The sequence below is a fragment of the Numenius arquata genome, chromosome 3, assembly GCF_964106895.1.
Source record: "Numenius arquata chromosome 3, bNumArq3.hap1.1, whole genome shotgun sequence".
In the NCBI taxonomy this organism is placed as follows: Eukaryota; Metazoa; Chordata; class Aves; order Charadriiformes; family Scolopacidae; genus Numenius; species Numenius arquata.
The window spans coordinates 26,716,418-26,738,442 of record NC_133578.1 but is presented as its reverse complement, the minus strand read 5'-3'; the positions used below and the strand labels follow the sequence as shown (position 1 = coordinate 26,738,442).

Below are 22,025 nucleotides of genomic sequence, written 5' to 3'. Positions count from 1 at the left end.
AAAAGATGCTTTTATGTATTATACTAAAACGTTTTGAGCAAAGTTTAAAATCATTATATTCTATAGCTGTAGAGAAAATTGAGATCTTTTGGAATGACTTATTCAAATATCCTTATAGTTGATGGTGTATTCGTATTTAAATAAATTCAGGAAAGATTCATCCCAAGCTGTTTCTATCCAGTACTGCTTTAAAGAAACAGAAAAATATATCAATTTTGTCACTAGAAGCTGCTTAAACCTTCAGGGGAAAAAGGGTTACTACTTAAATTTCAGATGAAAGGAGTGTTTTGTGAATTCATCTGTGTCATGTATTCATACCTGAATTAAAATGAGCCATGATGTACTGCAGTTTCTCGGGTACATTACATAAACTTCCTTGTTCTAAACCACGCACAAGTTTCAAATGTGCAAACAGAACTGAAAGAAACTTTGCAGTAGCTTCTCCACAAGCAGGAAGCCCAATATTTACACAACAATCAATAGGGTAATGGACATAGAGACAGGCAGTACTCTCTCCTACAGAGCTTGGTTTAACTGGTAAAAGAAGGTAGGATCTATCTGAACAGCAGCTTTCTTTTCTGTTAGACGTGTACGGTTGGGGATGGGTTTGGCTTGAATTCTGCAGAACCTTGTTGGCCAGGATTCGGAGTTGTGCAATTAAAACAAGGGATTGTTTAGAAGTATGTTATATTTGGAACAGTTTTCTCCTGCTTTAATTTCTGGGATTTTGATCAGGTCTTTCATTAGCGTTTTTGTGAGACTTCAAAGAAGATTAGCTGAGGAAAAATCTGATCCTGATACAGCTTGCTTTGGCACAGATAAGGGTTTTCTTTATGTATAAATTACTTACATATTTCTGTAATTGTTTGCTGTGATGTTTATTTCTGTCCTGTGTGCTTTTAGGGAGAAGTTCTGCCTTACTGCAGGCAGATAGGCTAAGGGAAGCAAGAACACAACTGACTTCAGTGCAACCAGAAAGGGACAAGAAGGCACAGGGAACAGTATACTTATTGTTTCTTGTTATTGTTTGATCTACAGGGCTAATACTATTATCTGACAATAAAAGTTGGCAATTTTCAATTCGAGCAAGAAGTTGCTGAATCCCCGAAGAGGAAGCTAAACCCATCTTAGTTCCTCTTGTTTTCAACATCCTTCTTGGGAGGACTCTGAAAAATGTTGTTGTTCCCCAAGTTCTGTGGGTAGGAACGATTGCTCATCACATGTGCTACCTGCAAAGAATGGTTGAGAGAAATGCCTGTCCTCATACCCCTGGAGGACACCTGTCCTTCGGAAGGAGAGGAGGTAGCTGCAGTATTGAGACACTGCTAAATTTTAGCTTTGAGAGTGGATGTTTTGCTCTCTTACCCTGGTGGTCTTTTTCACTGCTCCAATGGTTGTAGGGGGAACAAGTGTGTGAAGATTGTGGGTACAGCATGAGCCATAAAGTAGCATGATCCTTTCTGAGGTTGGTTCATTTTTGGTAGGTTGTTGAAATCTCTGTGGCACAAAGATGAGGGTAGAAACTGATGATTTCTAACACTTCAGAAGGTACATCAGTAAATCAAAGATTAGGAGGACAGGCTTAGGAGATTCTTCCAAATATCAACGGTCAACAGAAATGTGAGAAGTTCCCCCAAAATTTTAAGAATCCTTCACAGTGGTAATTCTAATTGGGTGATGTCTACCAGTTTTTCTTTGTTCAAGCGTATACATCCTCCAGTTATTTATAATAGCTGTTCTCAGAAGTGATTTGAAATTTAAAACAATAATAAAAAATTTAACTAGGCAAGGAAAACTTCAGCTAATAGACTGACAAATTATAAGCTGATGAAAAACATGGTCTTGCAATAAAAACTATTGTGCAAACTTCCTAGTTATTCTAGATGTGTTACCTATTGTAATAGTAGCCAGATAGTGAAGTTCAGCTTATACTATGAAGCCAAATTTAATTTTCTAATCTCTGTGATTGAAATCTCTGTTTTATTAGAAAATTTCATTAACAGTGATTACCAAAGAGAAATGAATCTCAGACTTGCACGTTTCAAAGGGAGGTGATCCACAAAGAACTTTTATATACATCCTTCAGGCATAGATCCAAAGCTATGTCCAGTGTTCCCTCATAAAGCAGATTTCTTTATTTGAGGAGGTAATGATTGATATAACAGTGATAAGTGCAGTTACTCACAAGTGATGAGGCATCTCACCAGATCTCACAAGGTATTTCCTGTATGTTATTTGCAAAACCCACCTGTTGGCCGACATGGATCTTCATGTCTATGCAGAGCTCCATTTAGTATTGCTTTCTAATTTAGCATCCTACTTGTCTGGGTGTGCTTGTGTGGTACTACAATAATAAAAAGGGCTTTCATGTGTAGCTAAATTATATTCTGAGGTGATTTCTATTTTTTTCCTGGGTTTAGCAGATATTTAGACAGTAATTAAAATGCATGTCTTTGGTGATGCTGTGCTTTGTACTAAACTGAAGCTGATGACTAAAGAATCAGTTTGTTCTTTCTAGATTTTATGGGGAATCTGAAGAAAGAGTGAGCTTTCAGAATGGAGGAAAGAAAATTTCTTTTTGAACTCTTCCTCTTTGTCACTCTACAACAATAAATGCATTGTTAAATGTCAAGACACTTGCTCGACACAAAAGAATGCTCAAGTTCATCTCACCATATCTTGTTCCTTGTTACCAGTATTTCTTATTCTTTCTCAGGAAGGCATGCAGTCATACCTTCTACCATATTACACAAACCCACCATATTGCTTAACTTGGATGGTGTCTCTCCTAAGCCTATGGAATAGCCTGTTTTGATTGATTGAGAAAAGGCTAATGAAAGTAAAACCCTGAAACAAAACACCTCACCCCAAAAACCCTAAACTTGCCGTTTACTTCTAGAATTGTGTTCAATTTGGAATACTTTGTTTAGTTCATTGTTGTAAATAACCCAAAATATAATATATCCTTGTGTATAATACATAATTGTTAAAATAGAGTTATAACTATTGCAGACTCTGGAGATTTAAAATACTTTTATGTTATTTATGATTACTTAAGGATAGAGTCCTACAGTATTCTTAAGATAATAGTTCTTGCTGACATATATCAGGAGGCCTTCATGAAACCAGACTTAGAGGACAGAATGAAATAGTTGCAGGGAGAGGCTAATGAGTCAGCTATAGGCCAGGTTTTCCTTTACAAAGTGGAATATATTTAAAAAGCAACATCAGATGATTGCTTTAAAATAACAACATGAAAAGATATAGTATTGTTCTACATTCCTTGGTTTTTTATTTTTTTAATTTTTTTTTTTGGGTAGCTCATGTCTTAAGGGTAGATACCAAATTAGAAGGATTCTGAAAAGGCGGGTAATTCTTAATCCCAGAAAAGTAACTAAGCACCCTAAAGCATTTTTTCCCAGAATTCTACCTTTAAAGAGTTTAAAAATATTTGGGAGGTTCCATGTAACTAAAACCAAATTCTGTTCTCTCTTTTTTAAGATTGAATTTAAGAGGATTATTTAGATTAGAGATTGTGTTTGGCAATAGTTTCCAGGGCTATTCTTAGGTTGATTCATTTGTTTTTTCTCCTGTGTAAAAATTAATGTTTATTGATATTAATAACTGCTCTTTAGTGAATTGAGATACCATATATTAATGTCTGTAGGCGTGTCATGGTAGCACAGCTGAAACTTGGGTAGAAACGTCAATAGTAAGTCTAAAAATAGTTCTGAAAAGTTCTTTGAAAAGCTACTGCCAACTTCCTGAAATGACAGGTAGTAGCACAACAGAAAAAGAAAGCAGCCCTGCCTTGTAGGCGCGTCAGAGACACAGAACAAAAGTACTGCATTTATGAGTAAATCATAGAAAAGTCATGGCTGACTAGAAAGCAGACTTTTTTGTCCCTTTTGAGGGCTGAATATTAGTCTAACTATAGGACGTTCACTTATGAACTTTTAAAACTTAAAAAAGGAGGGCTACAAATCCTAAGGAAATAGAAATAGTTCAAAGATCTTAATTTGAACATCCCTACATGTATTGCATATCTATTCAGATTTTTAGTAAGTAGAAAAAATCTTACAGGAAATCATTAATTCTGTCCTGAAAGGTAATGTCCATAGCTAAAGATCTTCCTGGATTCCTGCTCTCTCCCTTCCTGTGTTCCTGCAAAACCAAGAACCTTCATATAATTTAATCCAAAATCCAGTCTCTTTTCTTTCAGGTAGTCCCAAATATCTAGAACTACAGATAACGGTAAAGTGCTTCTCTGTAAACAGAGGATTTGTTAGGGTGCCTGGGAAGAGAGGCGATTTTGGAGATACGCATTTTAAAACTTCAAGTTATGGGTAAGAGTGAGTGGGGCTGAGAAGGAAAATTGTATGAAGTAAGTATTTACAACTTTTTTATTTTTAATGTGCTGTCTGAAACTTAAGGGAGGAAGCGACATCAGAACAGGTAGGGAAAGCATTGTGGTAGAGAATTAAGGAAGCAGTGGAATATCTGGGGAAAAAAAAAAAAAACACAGAGGATACAGTCAAGATCAGAGTAGGGATATCACTAATATTGGGAAGAGAGACTTTACTCCAGGCTTGCTTAGAACTGTAGGAAACTAAGGGCACTACAGACATGAAAAGAGAATAATTCAAAGTGTTTGAAGCTTTTCAAAAGATTGAGGAATGAGGATAGATTCAATCCTACGGTTTAACTGAAAATGTAATTTCTATGCTGATGTGATTTTGATGGTACATGAGCCAGTAAAAGGTGCAGGAAATACTTGGAAGTAAAGGAGCAGGGTGTCCATCTCTCTTTCCCGGTGCCCTTATAGCTTATGCTATGCGACGAGCTGTAAGACTGGGTGTCCAGGTTTTTTCAAGATTCCTCCTGAATGTTGGCCTTTACTCTCAAATTGTTAGCTTGTAATTCTGGTTTTGTTAGAAGTTTGGCTGTTCACTGCAGTGGAATGAGTGTTTGGCCTCTAAAGTAGTATTTTTTTTTTTTTTTTTCTGACATGCCTTAAAACAAAAGGCTGATCAGCATCTCCTCTGCCTATCAGTTGCAGGTCAGTCTGTCATAGGGCATAGGCTTCAGCTGAAAGTGTCTTGTGGCTGGCTTGCTCAGTCTTTATTTTTTTACCTGCATGAATACTCTGAGGCTACTGGAATTAATCTAATGGACAAGAGCATATGTGAGAGTAGAAAAAGGCTCAGCAATCCACAAAATCTGGTCTTTGTCCAATTTAAATGAAAGAAAATTCTTAGAAGGCGGGGCATACTCATTTTGGTTCTGCATCTTGAGTGCAAAGGAGTCCATGGGGAGTGAGGTGGCGTTTCTGAATAAGCAGAACTCTAGCTATAGAACAAAATCAATCGGCTTTTCACTTCAGTATACTCAATAGTAAAGGAAATACTTTAAGATCAGCGATGTTAGAGACTATGTGATTACTCTGTGTCTCTGTGCTCTTTAAATTTTAAAATTATGATAATTGTCACATATAAAATACATTTTGTATTTTTAATATTAAAACTTATAATTGAAACACAAGTGAAACTGATATCAAACCACATGAAAATAGGCTGCATTCACTAATTTCATTATTTTCTGATCTTTCTTTAGAAGTCCTAAACTATTTTCTTTCTTGCCTTTCCCATGGGACACTATCCTTTTGCTTTATTGCATAGGTTGTTTTGGATATAGGCTTTCCCAATATTAAGCCTTAGAAATACCATTCATTTCTTCCATCCCACCATTCCTAATTATGCCCCATTGTATCAAACTAAGGGACGTTCTTTGCTTACAGTATTTACGCCTCAAACCTTTGTGGTGGAGTGAGGGGTACAGATACTAATTTTCTTCTAAATTAGTCCTAGTAATAGGAGTAGTAATGGTGTTCCGTGATTGCATTAAAGGGTCTTAATAACCCTTAATAATATTTATTTCGAAATTCTCTATATCTAATCAACTCACAGATACCTTTTGAATAGTGCTTTCCCTGCAGCAGAGCTAGTCCGTGGTTCCTGTCCCAGTCACCAGGTTCATAAAGGTGACATTTGGTATTCTGCCATTTGGTTACTGCTGTTCCTCTGTGTGCGGTAACCTTGGAGTTACTTTCAGTGGCATACCCTGTGCATATGTGGTGCTTTGAAACATTTGTTAGATTACGTGAGAGGTCTTTAAGCCACACGCTTACTTCTAGCAGCTGTAAATGGTATCAGCTTACTGTTTTAGCTGTCTGCTCTTGGGACATTAAGAACAGTATCATTTTACTTTTTGAATCCCTGTTCAAGTTTTGGCCATTGAGAAATAGTATCAGATAATGAAAGGGATGGGATCCAATTACAGATTAATAATAGTAAAACAAACAGGCAAACAAAAACAACTAAATAACCCTTTTTCATCCTCTACAGGAATCCAATTAAATTAAAACTGAAGACTTACTGTACTAGTAACAGAAGCTGCTAGTAATCTTAATGTTTCAAAGAACATTACCGGGATCTGAGTAGCTCTCCGAGTTAAAGAAATTAGAAGCTTTTGTGGACTGGGAGGGTAAGCTGTTTACAGAAAAACTAACTACAGAACAAACAATAAAACTTTCTACTGCTTGATCTAAATAGGAAAGATTCATCCAGATACATTTAACATGCTGAGTCTGTAAACCTAGGGATTTATTTTGCTCTTAGTTGGAGGGCTAGGTGTAAGATTTGGGAAATCCTTCTGTTACAGCTATTTGAGACTTACTTTGAGATGTAGTTATGCAAGTCTAACAAAAATAAGGATTTCGGCACCATCTTTGCTTTTTAAAATTAAACAATCGAAAGACTTCTACTTGAAAGATAGTAATTGCTTCTTGTAAATCCAAACATCAGGGATTGAAATCCTAGACCCTTAGAGCAAGGAAAGTGTAAGAAATATTAAGAAGCATAACAAAGTTTCTACAAAGTCAGTATTTGATATTCAATTGTGAGTCATTCAGTACTTAAAAATTATGTAATACTGTTGATTATGAATACAAATCCAGGGGGAATTTTAAGACCTTTCATCAGAATTTTAAAACCCTGGTACCCTAAGGATTAATTCCATAAGGAAACATGAACATAAGTAATGAAGTACCTGGTACTGACCTCTGAGAAAATACAGAAATTCCTACTAAATTGTATCTGTAACGATTGTTCACACCACAAGTAACAAAAGGATGAAAGGTGGATTCAGCAGCAAGGTTTCTTAATTGGAGCTGTTGCAAAGACATTGCATGGTGGCTGTAACAGCTTTGCCACACTCTGCCCAGAGACCGTTGCTCTGAGCAGCAATGCAGGTTCTCTCTGCCGGAATTCTCGAGGAAAAGGCTTCCTGCATCTGCGCCTTCATACCAAGGAACCCCTCGTCTCACTGACTTAGATGCAGCGAGGAAGTACTAAGCTAATATAGCAAGGTAACAGTTAAGTCTGTGCTTTTTGTGTTTATTGCTAGAAGTTGCTAGATGATCTGTGGGTGTGTTTGCCTATTTCTGCATCATTCTTCATTTCCATAATTTGATTGGATCCCTTCTAAAACTTTTTATGTTCAACCTGTATTTACTCTTCTCCTTAAATGCATTTCTTCTTTTGCATTGAGTATTCCTTGAGTAGTCTGGGGTACCCTACTACTTCACCCCCTAGTTTATCTAGAGACTGTTCTTCTTTATTTAAGATATTTTAAACAGAAATGTAGGAGCTGAAATCCTAGGAAAACCTCTACCACTGCAAGTCAACTGTCTATAATTATCTCAGGGCATTAACTTTCTCTTTTTTAATATAGTTGTTATGTGAAAGAAAGATTCATACTTTGTCTGAGAAAGTTATATGTTTGGGTTTTTCTTAGGTTTCCTCACAAGGATTTTGTGTGAATAGCTATTAAGCTTTAAATGCATACCACTTCATATTTCTCATAATTTCTGAATATATGTTAATATTCAAATGCAACCTGACCTTGAAGTGATCATTTTCTTGCTTTATTTCCTTTTGAGTTCCATCTGGAATTTTTTTCATTGAACAGTCTTTTCCAAAAGTCTTCCCCCTATAAAATGGTCTTTCCATATAACCTTTTCAATTGAAGTCTTTTATTTCTTGCCCCATCACACATTGCTTTAAATTGTGTTTCAGAGAAGATTTTTCTGTCCCAAGGTGAGAGCAATTCCAAACATATTTGATAAAAATTCCAGTGAGACTGAGCCGGGGCTGCCACTCAGCTGTTTTCCTTTTCCCTTTGAGTTTTACCTAGATTCATGGTGCGTGGCCTTCTTTCCCTTCCATTCAAGCTTGACTGTGGGGGCACAAGCATCAGAAATATCATGGTTTTGTTAGCAGATTTATCTTCTCCCTTCATCCCTCACTTCTAGAGACATGTGGAATTGGACTTGGCAACCTGTCAGAAGTGATGTGCCAGACTACATTTTTCTGTCTGTAGCTGGAGACCAGCGTGTTGGCTCAGACTCATCGGAAATCGGCAGCTGCTGCAGTGTTGGTGGGGTGATGCCCAAGTCCCAGCCCTCTGCTGGCCCTGATGGATGCTCTTCCAAAGGGGGGGTCGCATGCTGTTGTCGGGCTGCCCTATTGGTGCTTCTGAATAAGATGCCATAATTGGTGAGCGCTCTCTCTTTTTGGAATGAGCTCCTGTCTTGCTGGGCATCTGCCCAGGGGGCTTGCTTAAGCTGTGCAATCTCTCTGTGACTGGACAAGTCTAGAGCAGGACCTGCTGAGGCAGAACTGAGGTTGGAATAATGAAACTCTTGAGAGTGAGCAAGGAGCTTATTTAAAATATTGTCTTGCCCTCTTTTCGATGAACTTTGTTGTGCTCCTCTTGGTTGTGATCATTTGTATCATGTCTCTTAGACCTTAGGATTCCAGATGAGTACTGAGATGCTGAAATTAAATAACTGTAATAAAAACTTCTTTCATCATCGTCTATCCTCTTCTCCCTCAAGTAATAGAAAAGTATTTGCTCGAAAGAACCAAAAAAGCAGTGTTCTTCCAGAATTTTATTTCCACTTTAAGCACCTTTGGTGTAGATCAGAGAATTTGTAAAACTAGGATCAATGTGTGTGTTTAATTTCAGCTTATCAATAGAATGTTCTCACTCAGCTGGAAACTTCCAAGCTAGAGGAACAGACCTCTGCTGTGACAGCCTGCCTGTTCTTTCACATATTAACATTTAATATTTTTACTTCTGTGAGCTCCAAAGTCAGTTCAAGGCTTCTTAGCAAAAGCAGATTTTGTCCAATGCAAGTAAAAGATCATAATCCTCAGTGTGAAGCGTTCTTTCTGAAGTGTCAACAAAATGTATTTTGGCACAGAGGCTGGGCTGTTGAAAGCTGTGGGTTTGCAAGAGGCTTCTGTAGAGGTAAAATGGGCCATGAGCGGCATGTCGGGACTGTGGGAAGGGGCAGATACTTCTCAGTTACTGAATTGTGGCATGCAGGAGTCTTCTAGCAGGAGGTTCTCATGAGGAGGAGGAACAATTGTCTTTATCCCAGTCTTCCTCCACCTCTTGTGCATTATCCTCTACTTGCTGTCTTTCTAGAGTATTTCCTCCTGACTGTATTGTCCTGCACCTCCTATTGCTGGCGAAGGATCAGGTGGCAACCCCAGGGAATAGGTTTTGTGTTCTTGCTGCCATTAAGGTGTTGGGAGAGCAATGTCAAGTCGGGGGAGAGGGAGAAGGCAGGCTCTTGCATAAGAAAATATTCCTTCAGCTGTCCCTGACAGCTGCTTGCTTTGCCTGCTGGTTGGCTTTGTGGGACAAGACTCTGCTTTATTGCATTTTGTATCTGATCCACCGTATCAAACCAGAGATAATCTGTTATTTATAATGATCTTTAGAAATTCTCTGACTCACCAGTAGGATTTAAGGTAGAAGAGTCTTTAGGTGATACTCATGTTGATCCCATGCGTTCTGTCTGCTCAGGAGCTGCAGTGAGATGGAAGGAATTAAACATCTAGACTGGAATCTGAAAGGCGCCAAGTATGCCGAGGCCAAGCATCCTTGATTCCCATCAGTTGCAAGTTATACCGTAATGTGAGTTAATGGATTATGAGCAGAGAGCAGAGGGATTCAGCTGTTAGTCTGAGCTTCTACACGTACTCTGTGTAGGAAAGGTTGTGCTAGAGAAAAAGCAGATCTGTATGGCTGGAGGAAAAAATTCAAGGAGAGGATCCTTGATTTTTTTTTTTCCTAGTTTGTGTTAAGTTTCTGTGGATGGAGCAGCACTTTACCTGAGTTGATGAGAAAGATGAAGCATGGAAATTCCTTATTCCTTCTCACTTTGAGGTTATTTGCAACCTAGAGGCACTTGGAGAGAAAATAAGGTAAGCATCTTGGTGCAGCAGCTGTTGTATCCTTCAGGATATGGGGCTGGAGGCAACTTCTTCTGGGCTGATTTCTTGTTCCACAGCAGGGAGATGGTCTTCTCTGCCTCCGTTCATTACCAGTAGCGCTACGGTGGGTAGGAGGAAACACAAGTCTCTTTTTTGTATTTTGTCTTTTGTTGAGCAAGGCTTTGATTCAAAAGTTACTATTTATAATAACTTCCATTATACCCTGAGACTCCATACTGGCAAGTAGCATCCTATTACTAAAGAATAAGCATTTCTAAAGCATTAAAATTGCTATTCAGCTGTTCTTTTGTCTCCATGGCAACTTTAAACGTAACAACAAAGCAGTAGGTGATGTCAGCCAAAAAATCTGTAATGCTCAAGTAATTGTTGATAGCAACAAAATGGATGCCAGTGCAGGGAGAGCCAGTAATAGATATTGCACCTATGGCTGAACTATTGCATGTGACATTTTAAGGCAGAAAACATACCAGAAAAAAAGTAAGGGTTGATGCAATTTGCGATTTTTATAAAAAAACAGGAGGTACTATTTTAAAATTCAATGGGAAACCTTCTTTAATGGAATGAGTAGCATGAAAAGCAAAGAGCTCCATATATATATATGATATGTGCCACCTCAAGAGAGGATCTCAAGCTTTCTGCTTAGTTTGTTGATAGAACAGGGAATAAGCCCCAGTTTAGAAAAGTAGGGTCAGTTGCTAGAGGGGATAGAAGTTAAAGTTCTCATTTGGCTTCTGTGTTGATCTGAAAAAGGGAGCATGTTAAAAAAGAAAAGGCAATGCTTTTCTTACAAATAAATAAAATAAAAGGGGTTTGGGAGGAATTATCTTCAGTTTTTGATCTTAACCCCATGGTGCCTGGGGCTTGGATAGTTTGCTGACATGTAAAATTGAAAATTGTTCATGGGGAAAAAGCCTTGAGAAAATCAGACTGAACACTGCTGAGACTAGTGCTAGAAACCAGCTATGAGAGGAGAACAAATAGGAATTAAAGTAGTTTTAATGTAGTTGCGACATACTAAATTAGGAAATCCATTCTAAAACAAAAGTATTGACAGATGAGTTACTGAAAATAAAATACATTAAGTAATTTGTGTCCAATATTTGACAAATCTCTTTGTTGATGATGGGTGTACTGTGGGAATTCTGCCTTTTAGTATGTATGTCCGCTGTCAGTGCAGCATGTACCAAGACACCTTTTGGAGTTTTAAATTAGTGTTGAGTGCTACTTTCTCCAGTTAATGTATCACATTTGTGCTCTCTGTTTTGTAAAGGTGTCACCTCATTTCTTGAATTCAGGGTTCCTGAGTGTTTGAGCTACCTGTTATCAAAGAAGGCTTTTCTCGTCTGCGAGAAAGATGGGGGATGGAGATTGCAACCAGCTGTTATTCAGAGTCTGCCTTGACAGCATCACATGAACCTTCTTTTAATGCAGACAAACAGAACAGCTTCATTCACTGACAACAGCACGAGATATCACCTGATGTCTGTTTTATACTTCAGAGAACTGGGCATGTGGTCTGGGACTCATGTGGTCCTTGATTACTCATGACTCCAGTTACACCTGTTTGTGTCCCTCCTAAATGAAGACATTAGTATATTTTCTTTAATTTACTTCAGTAATTTAGCCTGTTTGCACTGTGAAACACATCCAACTCTGTTTCCTTGCCTTGGAGGGGAAGGGGGGAGGAGGAGGATATTTCCTGCTTTTTGGGGCGTGCAGTGCTTGTAAAACAAGATTTTCAGGGCTGCTGGTGTCTCCTGTCCCACCCAAAACAAATGTGTTCATTTGTCTCTGATTTCTGAGTAGTCTTTTGGTTTTGAAAGTCCATAGGTAAACCCAAAGCATACCAATAATTCAAATAAAATAGCACATTTTTTGAAACTCCAAGTTATATTAGACTTTTTTAACCCTCTTAATTAAACTGAAGCTCTAACATACATAGTCCTTGACTGTTCATATGCCAACCTGTTATGTGAGAACATAAAACTTCAGATGAGATCTTACAGAAATTATTCGTTTGTTTGTTTACAGCTTCTTCTACCATACAGTTTGAGACCAGGTCTGCTTAACGGAGTGATACAGCCACTACTGTGGTTAACATAGGAACTGCAGGTTTCCAAGGAGAGCACTGTTACAAACTATTTATTACTTGTTGTTAATGGGTCTGTAACTTTCTCATGAAAAGTTTGGGATTAGTTTGAATGAACTAATGGAATTTTTGTCTTGGATATTTTTTAACGTATTCTAAAAGCTTATGCAGACAGGTACCCTTTGAAATATGAGCCACTTCAGGAAGTTGTCTTTGTAGTCAACACTGATACAGGCTCTCTGCAAGGGATCTCTTCCAAAGTTTGAACTTATTTTGTGTTAAGCTGCAATGATGAAAAGTGGAATGGTCTACAGGAGCAGGCTCTTGGGACAGCAAGCCACCCTGGATGGGGTGGGGTTGGGAGGTCAAGGCAGGGGCTCCTGCTTTGCTGTGAGAGCTACCAACAGCAGTAGGCATGTGGTACTGAGGAGACTTACTGGTCAGGTGGGGCAGAATAAGTCATCTTGCATATCCTTACCAGTTCTGCCCATTAGTGTGATGTCAGGGCAAGCAACTAAGAAAACTGGACATGCTTGACAGTCAGCTGAAAGGCATTGCAAGGAAATTCACAAATGTCAAGATTTCTGTCATTTTTACTTTTAACCTTTGGAGGGTGGACATCAGGGTAAAGAGCGGCCACCTACTCATTCGTCAGGTATACTCAACTATCCTTTAAGAAACAAAAGAAAAGAGACAGTATGGTGGGAATCTAAATGAGACTGAAATAAACCTGGGCAAACATGCTTGATGAGATTAATTGGTACAAGTTAATGGAAGTGTGGGACAGTAGTTCCCAGGTTGCCTAATAAAATGAATTTTATTTTCATGAGAGTCGGGATGCCCCCTCACTGGAGGTGTTCAAGACCAAGCTGGATGGGGCTTTGAGCAACCTGGTCCCAGTGGAAGGTGCCCCTGCCCAGGGCAGGGGGTTGGAACTTGATCATCTTTAGGTGCCTTCCAACTCTAACCATTCTGTGATTCTATGATAACAGCAGCACTTGAGACTGACAGACTCCTTTTCACAGAGTGGTTATAACATAAGCAGTAGAGGCTTCTCTGTACTAGTTTGTTCTCCTGAGAAAGACGGTTACGTATGTGATAGTGCCAAATGTGAGTGTACCTCTGTCATAGGAGGAACTGAAGACTACCAGGTAACTCCAGGCTGGCCTCAAGCCAAGCAGTGCCAACTTAAGTTAGTATCCTTTCAGACTTGATTCTGTACCTTGTCTTACAGTGAAATTTTGTATGCCATTTCAGTCCTCTTCTCTTGAATCTTTTGGGGAGCATTTCCCTTCTGAGATGCTGTGTGTGTTAAATCTCACCAATTCCTTAAGTTGCTCAACCTACAAGCAAAGCTGTTATTGCCCGTAAGTGCAGTCCTATAAGCTCTTCTGAAAACTGGGAATTGCATGAGATTTTTTTTTTTTTTTTTTTGCACTGTGATTTATCACCAATGACAATTTTCTTTGCAAGCCAAATATGTATTTAGACTTTTGTAACTTTTCTGGTGTAAGCAAAACTTTGAGCAGAGAGATTCCAGACCTTCAGGCGAAAATGGACTATATTGTCTATGTCGTTCTGACTGGTATTAGACAGAACACATTTCTCAATTGTCTAGTTGCTATTGAAGGATGAACTCTGAAATGCTGAAGTAGTTGCTATAATTCCATCAATTAATCTGTATAATTAACAACTTTAATCTATCTAATTATTTTCCTCTACATATTCTCTCAAGTAATTAAAATTCCAGATTATGAGCAAGATCTTGACTTTTGTCATTATTTGCTGTTTACTCTGCAAATATCACGTAATCTTGTAGTTTCTATTGAATACCTCTTTACAGTTCACTAAGATCTGTTTCAAAGATCTGAATTTTTTGAGCTACATGGGCACAGAAAATGTACCAGATTCCATGGAGCTAGTAGCAGTCATCTTTTTTTTTCTTTTCTTCTTCTCCTGCCAACTTTTCACTTACCTTTTACTTCTTTTCCCTCTGTTCTTAGTGCTTTTTATAGTAAAGCGATTTTCAAATAATGTGGAGTTTAACTGACACTGTAGATTTAAGGTAGAATTCTTATTTCATGCAGATAGATTGGATGACTTGAGATTGTCTAGCCCTACTTTCCATGATTCAGTAATCAGCTTTAAAGCAAAATGCTTTGATGTATCTAGTAATATGTATCTAGTAATAATGGCTGAAAGTTGCCATCACACTAGAAAAAATAAGTATAAATTCTTTGATAGACGTCTTGCTTTGTTGCAAATTGCACAAATCTTAATGTCCCTAAATGAAAGCTGTATCTGCTTTTCACTGATTCAGCTCACAGTGCTTTGCATGCAAGCAAATTGTTATGGTAGGTGTAAAGGACGTAGCAACTAGCAGCTGTGCTCAGGGGTGTTTTATGATGAACTTTGCTAGAAATGCGTTATGGAAAATTAACATTTAAAATCAGATGCAACTTACATTTAGGAATACAATTGTAAATCTTTTATTTACTGCAAAGATAAGCATCCCTTGCTCTTGACTATGATGCATGTTCATCCTTAATATGAAAATAAGTGTTCCATGAACAAAAGTTCCCAGTTTCATTACAGCTGTGGAACTTTCCATTTCATGTGTAGTGGTAGCAGGACTGTACAAGAGTCTTTGACAAAAATAGTATTTATATAAAGTGGAAAATTCCACTTGCAGAGTGAGAGGGAACCTTAGCAATCTTCTTCTCCCAGAATTTGCAATTGCTTTACTGTATTGAGAACTACTGAAATCTTCGATTGTCAATGACCAGATTTGACAGAAACATAAAAGTGAAAAGTTTTTCTGCTTTACTTGTCTGCAGGAATAGGTACATAATTCCTAGCAGAGTGATTCTGTTAGGGTTTATATTGTTCTCTGCATTTCAAATGCAAAAAATTCAAGTACCATAAAATAAAAATGCAAATTTCAAACAGAAATAAGTGCTTTTTGTCCCTTATTAAGCTAAAGCTTTCTCCATGCAAAGAAATATAGAGATATTTCTATATATTTCCATGTTATGATGAGATTTTTGACAACACTATTTGTGCTGGAAGGACTCGCTTTTGTGCTGTAGAATGTATGCAATAAAATACACTGCACTGAGGACATCATTGATGTTAGCTTGTAGCATATGTGTGTGCTTCTGTTTGCTTTGGTTAAATTTTGTTTTATCGATCTCTTGACCCAAACTTGTGATAAAACTATTTCTGAAAGACAGCCTCCTTGAAATCAAGCAAGACTGTACTTGATGAAAGAAAAGTCTGACACTGGCTATAAATACCTTATTGCCATTTGTCTTTAACAACTGCAATCATAGTACCCATTGCTGGTCATCTAATCCTCTCCTTGTCAATGTAGAATTGCTTCTCTTGTGCATATAATACCATTTCATTCAGTCTTGATACAAATGCATGTGTGGTTGAGATTCCCTAATTCTCTTGGGAGATTATTTCCACAGTCTGGTTCAGCTCAAAAAGGCTCCCACCGTGAACATTAAATATCACTCAGAATAATCGTGGTGTAAAGAAGCTTTCCCTGATGTTCAGACCTGTTTTTCTCAGTTACATCCTTTTATTTCAGTTCTCTCTATTCTTCAAACCTTTCAGAACTCTTTAATTCAGAAGTCTTTCAAATACCCCATCCCCCCTCTTGCCTCTACATCTGTCGTGTATTGTTCCTAGGGTATCCATATTTAACATTTTGTATTTTCTAGACTTCCCAGAGCTTGCTTCTTATATTGCTTTGCCTCAGTCTCTTTTCAATTTGTAAATCCTTTCCAAGTTAAAAGTACCTGCTGCTGCTCAACACAATAAGCATTATCAGACAGGGACTGGTAAGTCCTTGCTTCCTGTAAGGGATACATTGATACTTTGAGCTTTGTGCCTCATGCTGTGGCCAGGTTATTGGGCTTCATGCATGATGGTTTTATGCAGAAGAGGGTACCGGGAGGTCAATCCCTCGCTCCTTCAACTCAAATATTATTTGGAAACACATCAAATGTTTTTACTATTTATATCTCTTTTTCATATTTCTCACTGCATGACCAAGGTCATCTTTAAAAAAACTTCACAGACAGAATTTCCAGATATTTTTAATTTCTGTAGTTTTTGCCTAAGTCTTATTTTAACTCTGCACTGCTGCCTGATGGATTGATTTATCCATCTATAATCTATACCTAGCCCAACATATGAAGACCAGGTAGTCTTAGACTGATTTACAGATTTTCTCCACTGTTTTGTTTGAATATGCTCATACAGAAACAGAAATACTGGGAAAGGCTCATCTTGTCCAAACCTCTGTTCTTTTAGGCACAGAGGTTTACAATCTCAAAATTAGTTGAAGCTTTTTAATTCTTACCACGTTGGAATCCAGCTGCTCTTACGATTTCTTTTTATTCCCATCTCAAGTTAATTTTTCCTATCTTTCATCATGGATACCAAGAATTAAATACTGTGCTGCAGGTGAGATCTCATGCCATAGGATGACTGCTTCTCAGTTTGTGTTGGAGACGTATTTCCTCAATTTTATTTTTTTTCTCATGTAGAATGATGGCTCTTCTGGAGTTCATTGTTGCAAACAATGCTGTTAAATCTAGGAAAAAGAAAATGTTTGTGTCTCTTTTCTGACTCCAGTGTTGTCTAAAGACATACCTATCTTTTTTTTTTTTTAATTGAGATATCAGTCATGGTGCTTTATTCAAATGTGCAGTCCTTAAAGTGTTTAAAATATGTGACATACATTTCCGTTCTTCTGTAATAGAAAAGGCATCTGAGGACTGAATTTCGCTTTGCATGACTTTTTTTTTGTGTGTAACTTTCAGAAGTGTTTAATAGAAGGTGTTTGAAGTTCATGTCCTGGGAAAAAGGTATTGTAGAAGCCTGAATTTCTGTGTTGGCAGGAAGTTGTAAGATAAAAACTGTCTTCGCAAAACTCATGGTGAAATGGACCTTATTAAAAATACCCAAAACTTAATACATCACATCTTGAAGGGGTGGATTTAGAATACTTTACATATATTTTTCTCTTTAATGTAAATGTTTTACTACTGGCAAATGGACTTACTCTGTTTATATCTGTCTTTAAACTAGCATTTAGGATACTAAATACTAAGTATTGATTATTGGTTTTAAAATCAGAGTTAAATACTACAGTTATTTTTAAGATAGTGCAAAGGATATTTATTAGAAGTGAGAGGGTGATATTTTTTAGATAATATAGAGATATTTATTTAGAGATATTTATTAGAAGTGCTTCTTAATAGAAATGATAACAGAATAACCACCTTGCCTGATTTTTAAGTTATGCAGCAAAGTGCTACTACATTGTAGTACATCAAACAACCAGCAGTGAAAGTAATTTTGAAAAGAGGATTGAGTGGATTTTTTTCTTTAAGATACCCTTATCAGGATATTTCTTTTATCAAACATAGGGTAAGAGTTTGGAATTTCTCTTATAGAGACCCTAATAAAAGCACAACTTCAAACTCCCAAGATCGGAAGTGGGGCAAGGATAATTTGACTAAGTTATAAACTCTATATGGACTCAAGCACACAAACTGTATGCATAGATAGCAAATGGAAACGAAATTCCTTACATAATTTTAGTAAATTAATGAGGATGATGAAGAAAGAATGACATGAATGTGTAGGACAAAATTAGAAAATAAAATGAGACTGAAATAAGCATCAAACTTTAAGAAATCTTTACGATGCTTACAAGAATATCAAAGGAAAAAGGTGGATTGTTATTCTGTGAATGTCAGAAGAAGAGAAGAAGTTTGGGTTCTGTGGTGCCATTTTTACATTATTTTTCATTAGAAAGATCAATTGTGTTAACCCGACAGTTATCAATATCAATAACAAAAACCTGTAAGAACAGGTCAGAGTGTCTTAATGAACTAGACTCTTCAACATGCTGGTTCTGACAAACGCAACATAAGGATACTTGCAGGGGTGGAAATATTGGCGCTGTTACCACTTGTGAAGAGAAGACAAAGTACCAGAGCACTAGGAGAGCCAGTGGGATCACAGTATCTTTAAAAGAGAAAAAAGAACAAACTGAGTTCAAAAACTAATAGATTACCTTCCCTTTGAAGAAAGGGAAAAATGAATTATGCCAAAGTAATACAGAGGAAAACAGGAGCTGAGTAATAACCGATGCAGCCCATAAGCAGGAATCGCTACTCTCTGAATGCAGGAAAGGATTGCTGTGTATCACAAGCTGGACGCGAGTTAACACTGCCGCGTTATCAACTAAGACGGATACCATCCTGAGAGATATAACCAGAAACGTAGTGTGGCAGGCATGAAATTTGTCTGCTACACTGCAAGAAAAGATGAGGGCGAGTTCAGGCGAGCCTGGATGAGAATGAGAAGCATCAGCGCTCACAAAATTTTTCTTTTCAGCCACCTTCATCTCAATACACTCCGTTTCAGGAAAATTCTCTTTTGTTGGCTTCTTGCCAGTTTGTTTCCAACTGGTCTGACTCCCTGTGCTGTCTCAAAGGAAGTGTCAGGAATGGAGGGACTGTGGGGCTGCCCGGTCTGCTCTCAGTCTGGTCACAGAAAGTGATGCAGGCTGTATGACACGTTTCATTAAAATGCTTTAACGCTTTTTTTTTTTACATTAATACTCACTTTCTGATTATTTCTCTTTATTTTCAGTATAGTGTTTGATTAATTAAATTCAATTTATGAAATAAATCATATTAAAGTTATGTTAATCTCTGGGAAATTAGAGGTGACTGCTTTGAAAGACTTACACTAGCTGATGTCCTGTTAAAAGTTAATTTGAATGTTTTGTCAAAAAAAATTCTTCTTTGGTCCAATCTCAATTTAACAGAAACATTCTGCATTCTGTTGTATACTGTTTTTTTGTGTGCGCCTCTCTCTTTCTGAATGTAGCTGAGGGTAGGGTGGCCCAACTTCAGGTCATGCAGTCTTTGAAAAACATTAACAGTATCCAAAATTTTTGTGGTCCAGTCCTGGCAGGCCTGGTGCACTGCTGCACCCAAAAGCAGAGTAAGGTTTCTAGTCAGATACCAGTGGTTAATTAATGTTCAATAAGATCACTAGTGTGGTGATCTGTGTTAACAGATCTGTTAATTGGAAATCTATTGTCTTTATTCCTCCCTGTGTAAGAGAGGGTACAGAAGCATGTATTGCAGTTTTATAAATTCTCAAGTTCTTATGTATTCATCAATACTGACTTAATAAGTAAAGCAGTGCACCTTAATTCAGGAGAGTCAGGATTTGTGGACTTTGATCATCTGAATGTCATGACCCCATGCTGTCTGTAACTTTGTGCTCTAAGGTCCCCCTTTATGAACTTTTTAAAAAATTCAAGCAGACACCATTTCTTTTTCTTCCAGAAGATATTTAAAATTCAGCTCTGTAGCAACCAGATAGCAATCTAAAGCAGTAACCTCTACGTTTACTTCTAAGAATAATAACAGAGAAAATGCTACTGAAGTACAGTTTGTCAGTCTTTTAGTTTATATTTGATCTGGTGATGTCAATAGCAGGCTGCCCTCCCTCTGGAGTCAAGTTGCAAACACTCTCCTCAAGGGTAATTAAAGCTAAGCACACAATTACAACAGCCTGGATTTGTTCAGGCTTGCTGGTTGCCCACTGTCTCATAGCACCTAACATCACAAAAGCACCCTGTTGAAATAAAAGGACTATTTATCTCTGAGTCTTATGCTGTGTGTATGTTTAAATGCTGCAGAGGGGATGGATTATAACCTTAGGGACTAAGGCAAGCATCACGGCACTGATTAACAGCGGGAAGCTTCCATGGGACTACATGGTCTGTGTTTTATTGTGCTTTTGCTTTGCTAGAATGATTCATGGTTGTGTGGTTACAGCAAAAACCTCTGCTGCTTCTGCAGATTGTAAGGCACTGGTGAATTTGTAGTATCTGTCTTCCATTTGTAAATGGCCTAAAGAAGTTTGGTCAGAAATGCAACTCTTGTGTTCTTTTCACAGCCAGGTTAAAGTACCTTTGTATTTTCAGGTGAGAGGAGTGCTGCGTCTGCCTCCTGCTTTCTTGAGCGTGGTGAGGTCTCTGTGCTTTTTACGTTTCCAGGTACGGCACAACAGGGTGTGCTGGTAACTTGTAGAGCTCAAGAAACAGAGCTCTAACTTGTCCCTGACTGTGACTTTTATGAGTGTGGGCTCTGAAAAGGAGATGCGATATGCAATCTGATTAGGAGAAAGCTGAAAATCTCCAGGAAATCCTATGAAGATGTTCTTGTTCCTTTAGTTAGGGGCAGTAGATACAGCCCCAGGAAGAATTAAAGTTTGGGACTTAATTTAAACCGCACATGTGATAAATCTGCCCGCTACCTTTATATATTTGCCCGCTTTTGGATATGTGCTTGTATGCTGCATGCCCTATGACGTAGCAGAGCAGGTAAATTCAGTGTAGAACATAAGCTACATGGACAATGTTATGAAGGTTTTTAAATCTGCCTTCCTTCCCTGACTTGTTGTTTTTTATTTCTAAGCAGAAAGATAGCAGTTCTTGTAAAAACATGTACCTAACTATGGAAGCGATAGCAACTAAGGGGAAGATTGTGAATGAAATTGTGACCTTTTGGATAGAAAGGGGGTGGACTGGATGTTCAAACTTCTTTTGAAGTTTCTGAAAAATTGAAAATTTTCATTGGAAAGAAAAGTGAGAGCTCTCAGCCTGTTGGTCTGAGATGTGCTGGCTACAGTGCGGCACACTTGAAGTCTTACTGAAGCTCACTTGAAGTGAGCTGTGGGCTCCTGAGTGTGGGCAACAAACAGGAGGAGCTGGAAGCCATTGTGCAGCAGGAAAACTATGATATGGTTGCCATCATAGAAACATGGTGGGATGACTCACACAACTGGAGCACTGCAGTGGATGACTATAAACTCTTCAGAAGGGATAGGCATGGAAGAAGAGGTGGTGTAGTAGCCCTGTTTGTTAGGGAGTGTTTTGATTGTCTAGAGCTTAATGATGGTTATGTTAGGGTTGAGTGTTTATGGGTAAGAATCAGGGGGAAGGCCAACAAGGCAGATACCATGGTGGGAGTCTGTTATACACCACCCAACCAGGATGAAGAGACAGATGAAATATTCTGTAAGTAGCTGGGAAAAGTCTCACAATCGCTAGCCCTTGTTCTCGTGGGGGACTTCAACTTAGCAGATGTCTGCTGGAAATACAGTACAGCAAAGAGGAAACAGTGTAGGAGGTTCCTGGAGTGTGTGGAAGATAACTTCCTGACACAGCTGGTGTGTTAAGCCAACTAGGGAAGGAGTGCACTGGACCTGTTGTTTGTCAACAGAGAAGGACTTGTGGGTGATGTGATGGTTAGAGGCTGCCTTGGGCATAGCAACCACAAAATGATAGAGTTTTCAGTTCTTAGAGAAGTAAGAAGTAACTTTGCAACAGCTAATTTAGGTTGTCTGATCTTTTATCTGAAGGATATTTAGGGAGCAATAGCAATAGAAGAACTTAGGAAAAGAAAACAAGAAGCAACTTAGGTAACTATTTTGTAAAGGTGATTGTCTAATATGTGGGGAAA

The 22,025-nt window shown here is 38.0% G+C and overlaps 1 protein-coding gene across 3 annotated transcripts in view; it reads left to right on the top strand.

The window, feature by feature from the left end:
• Nucleotides 1-22,025, top strand: part of ZNF385B (zinc finger protein 385B) — a 138,917-nt gene that overhangs the window by 49,529 nt on the left and 67,363 nt on the right. For 2 of the 3 annotated variants that reach the window (XM_074145173.1, XM_074145172.1), the window contains exon 2: nucleotides 1,300-1,311. The exons of the other annotated variant lie outside the window; for it this stretch is intronic. In XM_074145173.1, coding sequence (XP_074001274.1) covers nucleotides 1,300-1,311 — 12 coding nt within the window. The remainder of the gene's footprint in view (nucleotides 1-1,299; nucleotides 1,312-22,025) is intronic. 3 annotated transcript variants of the gene reach the window in all.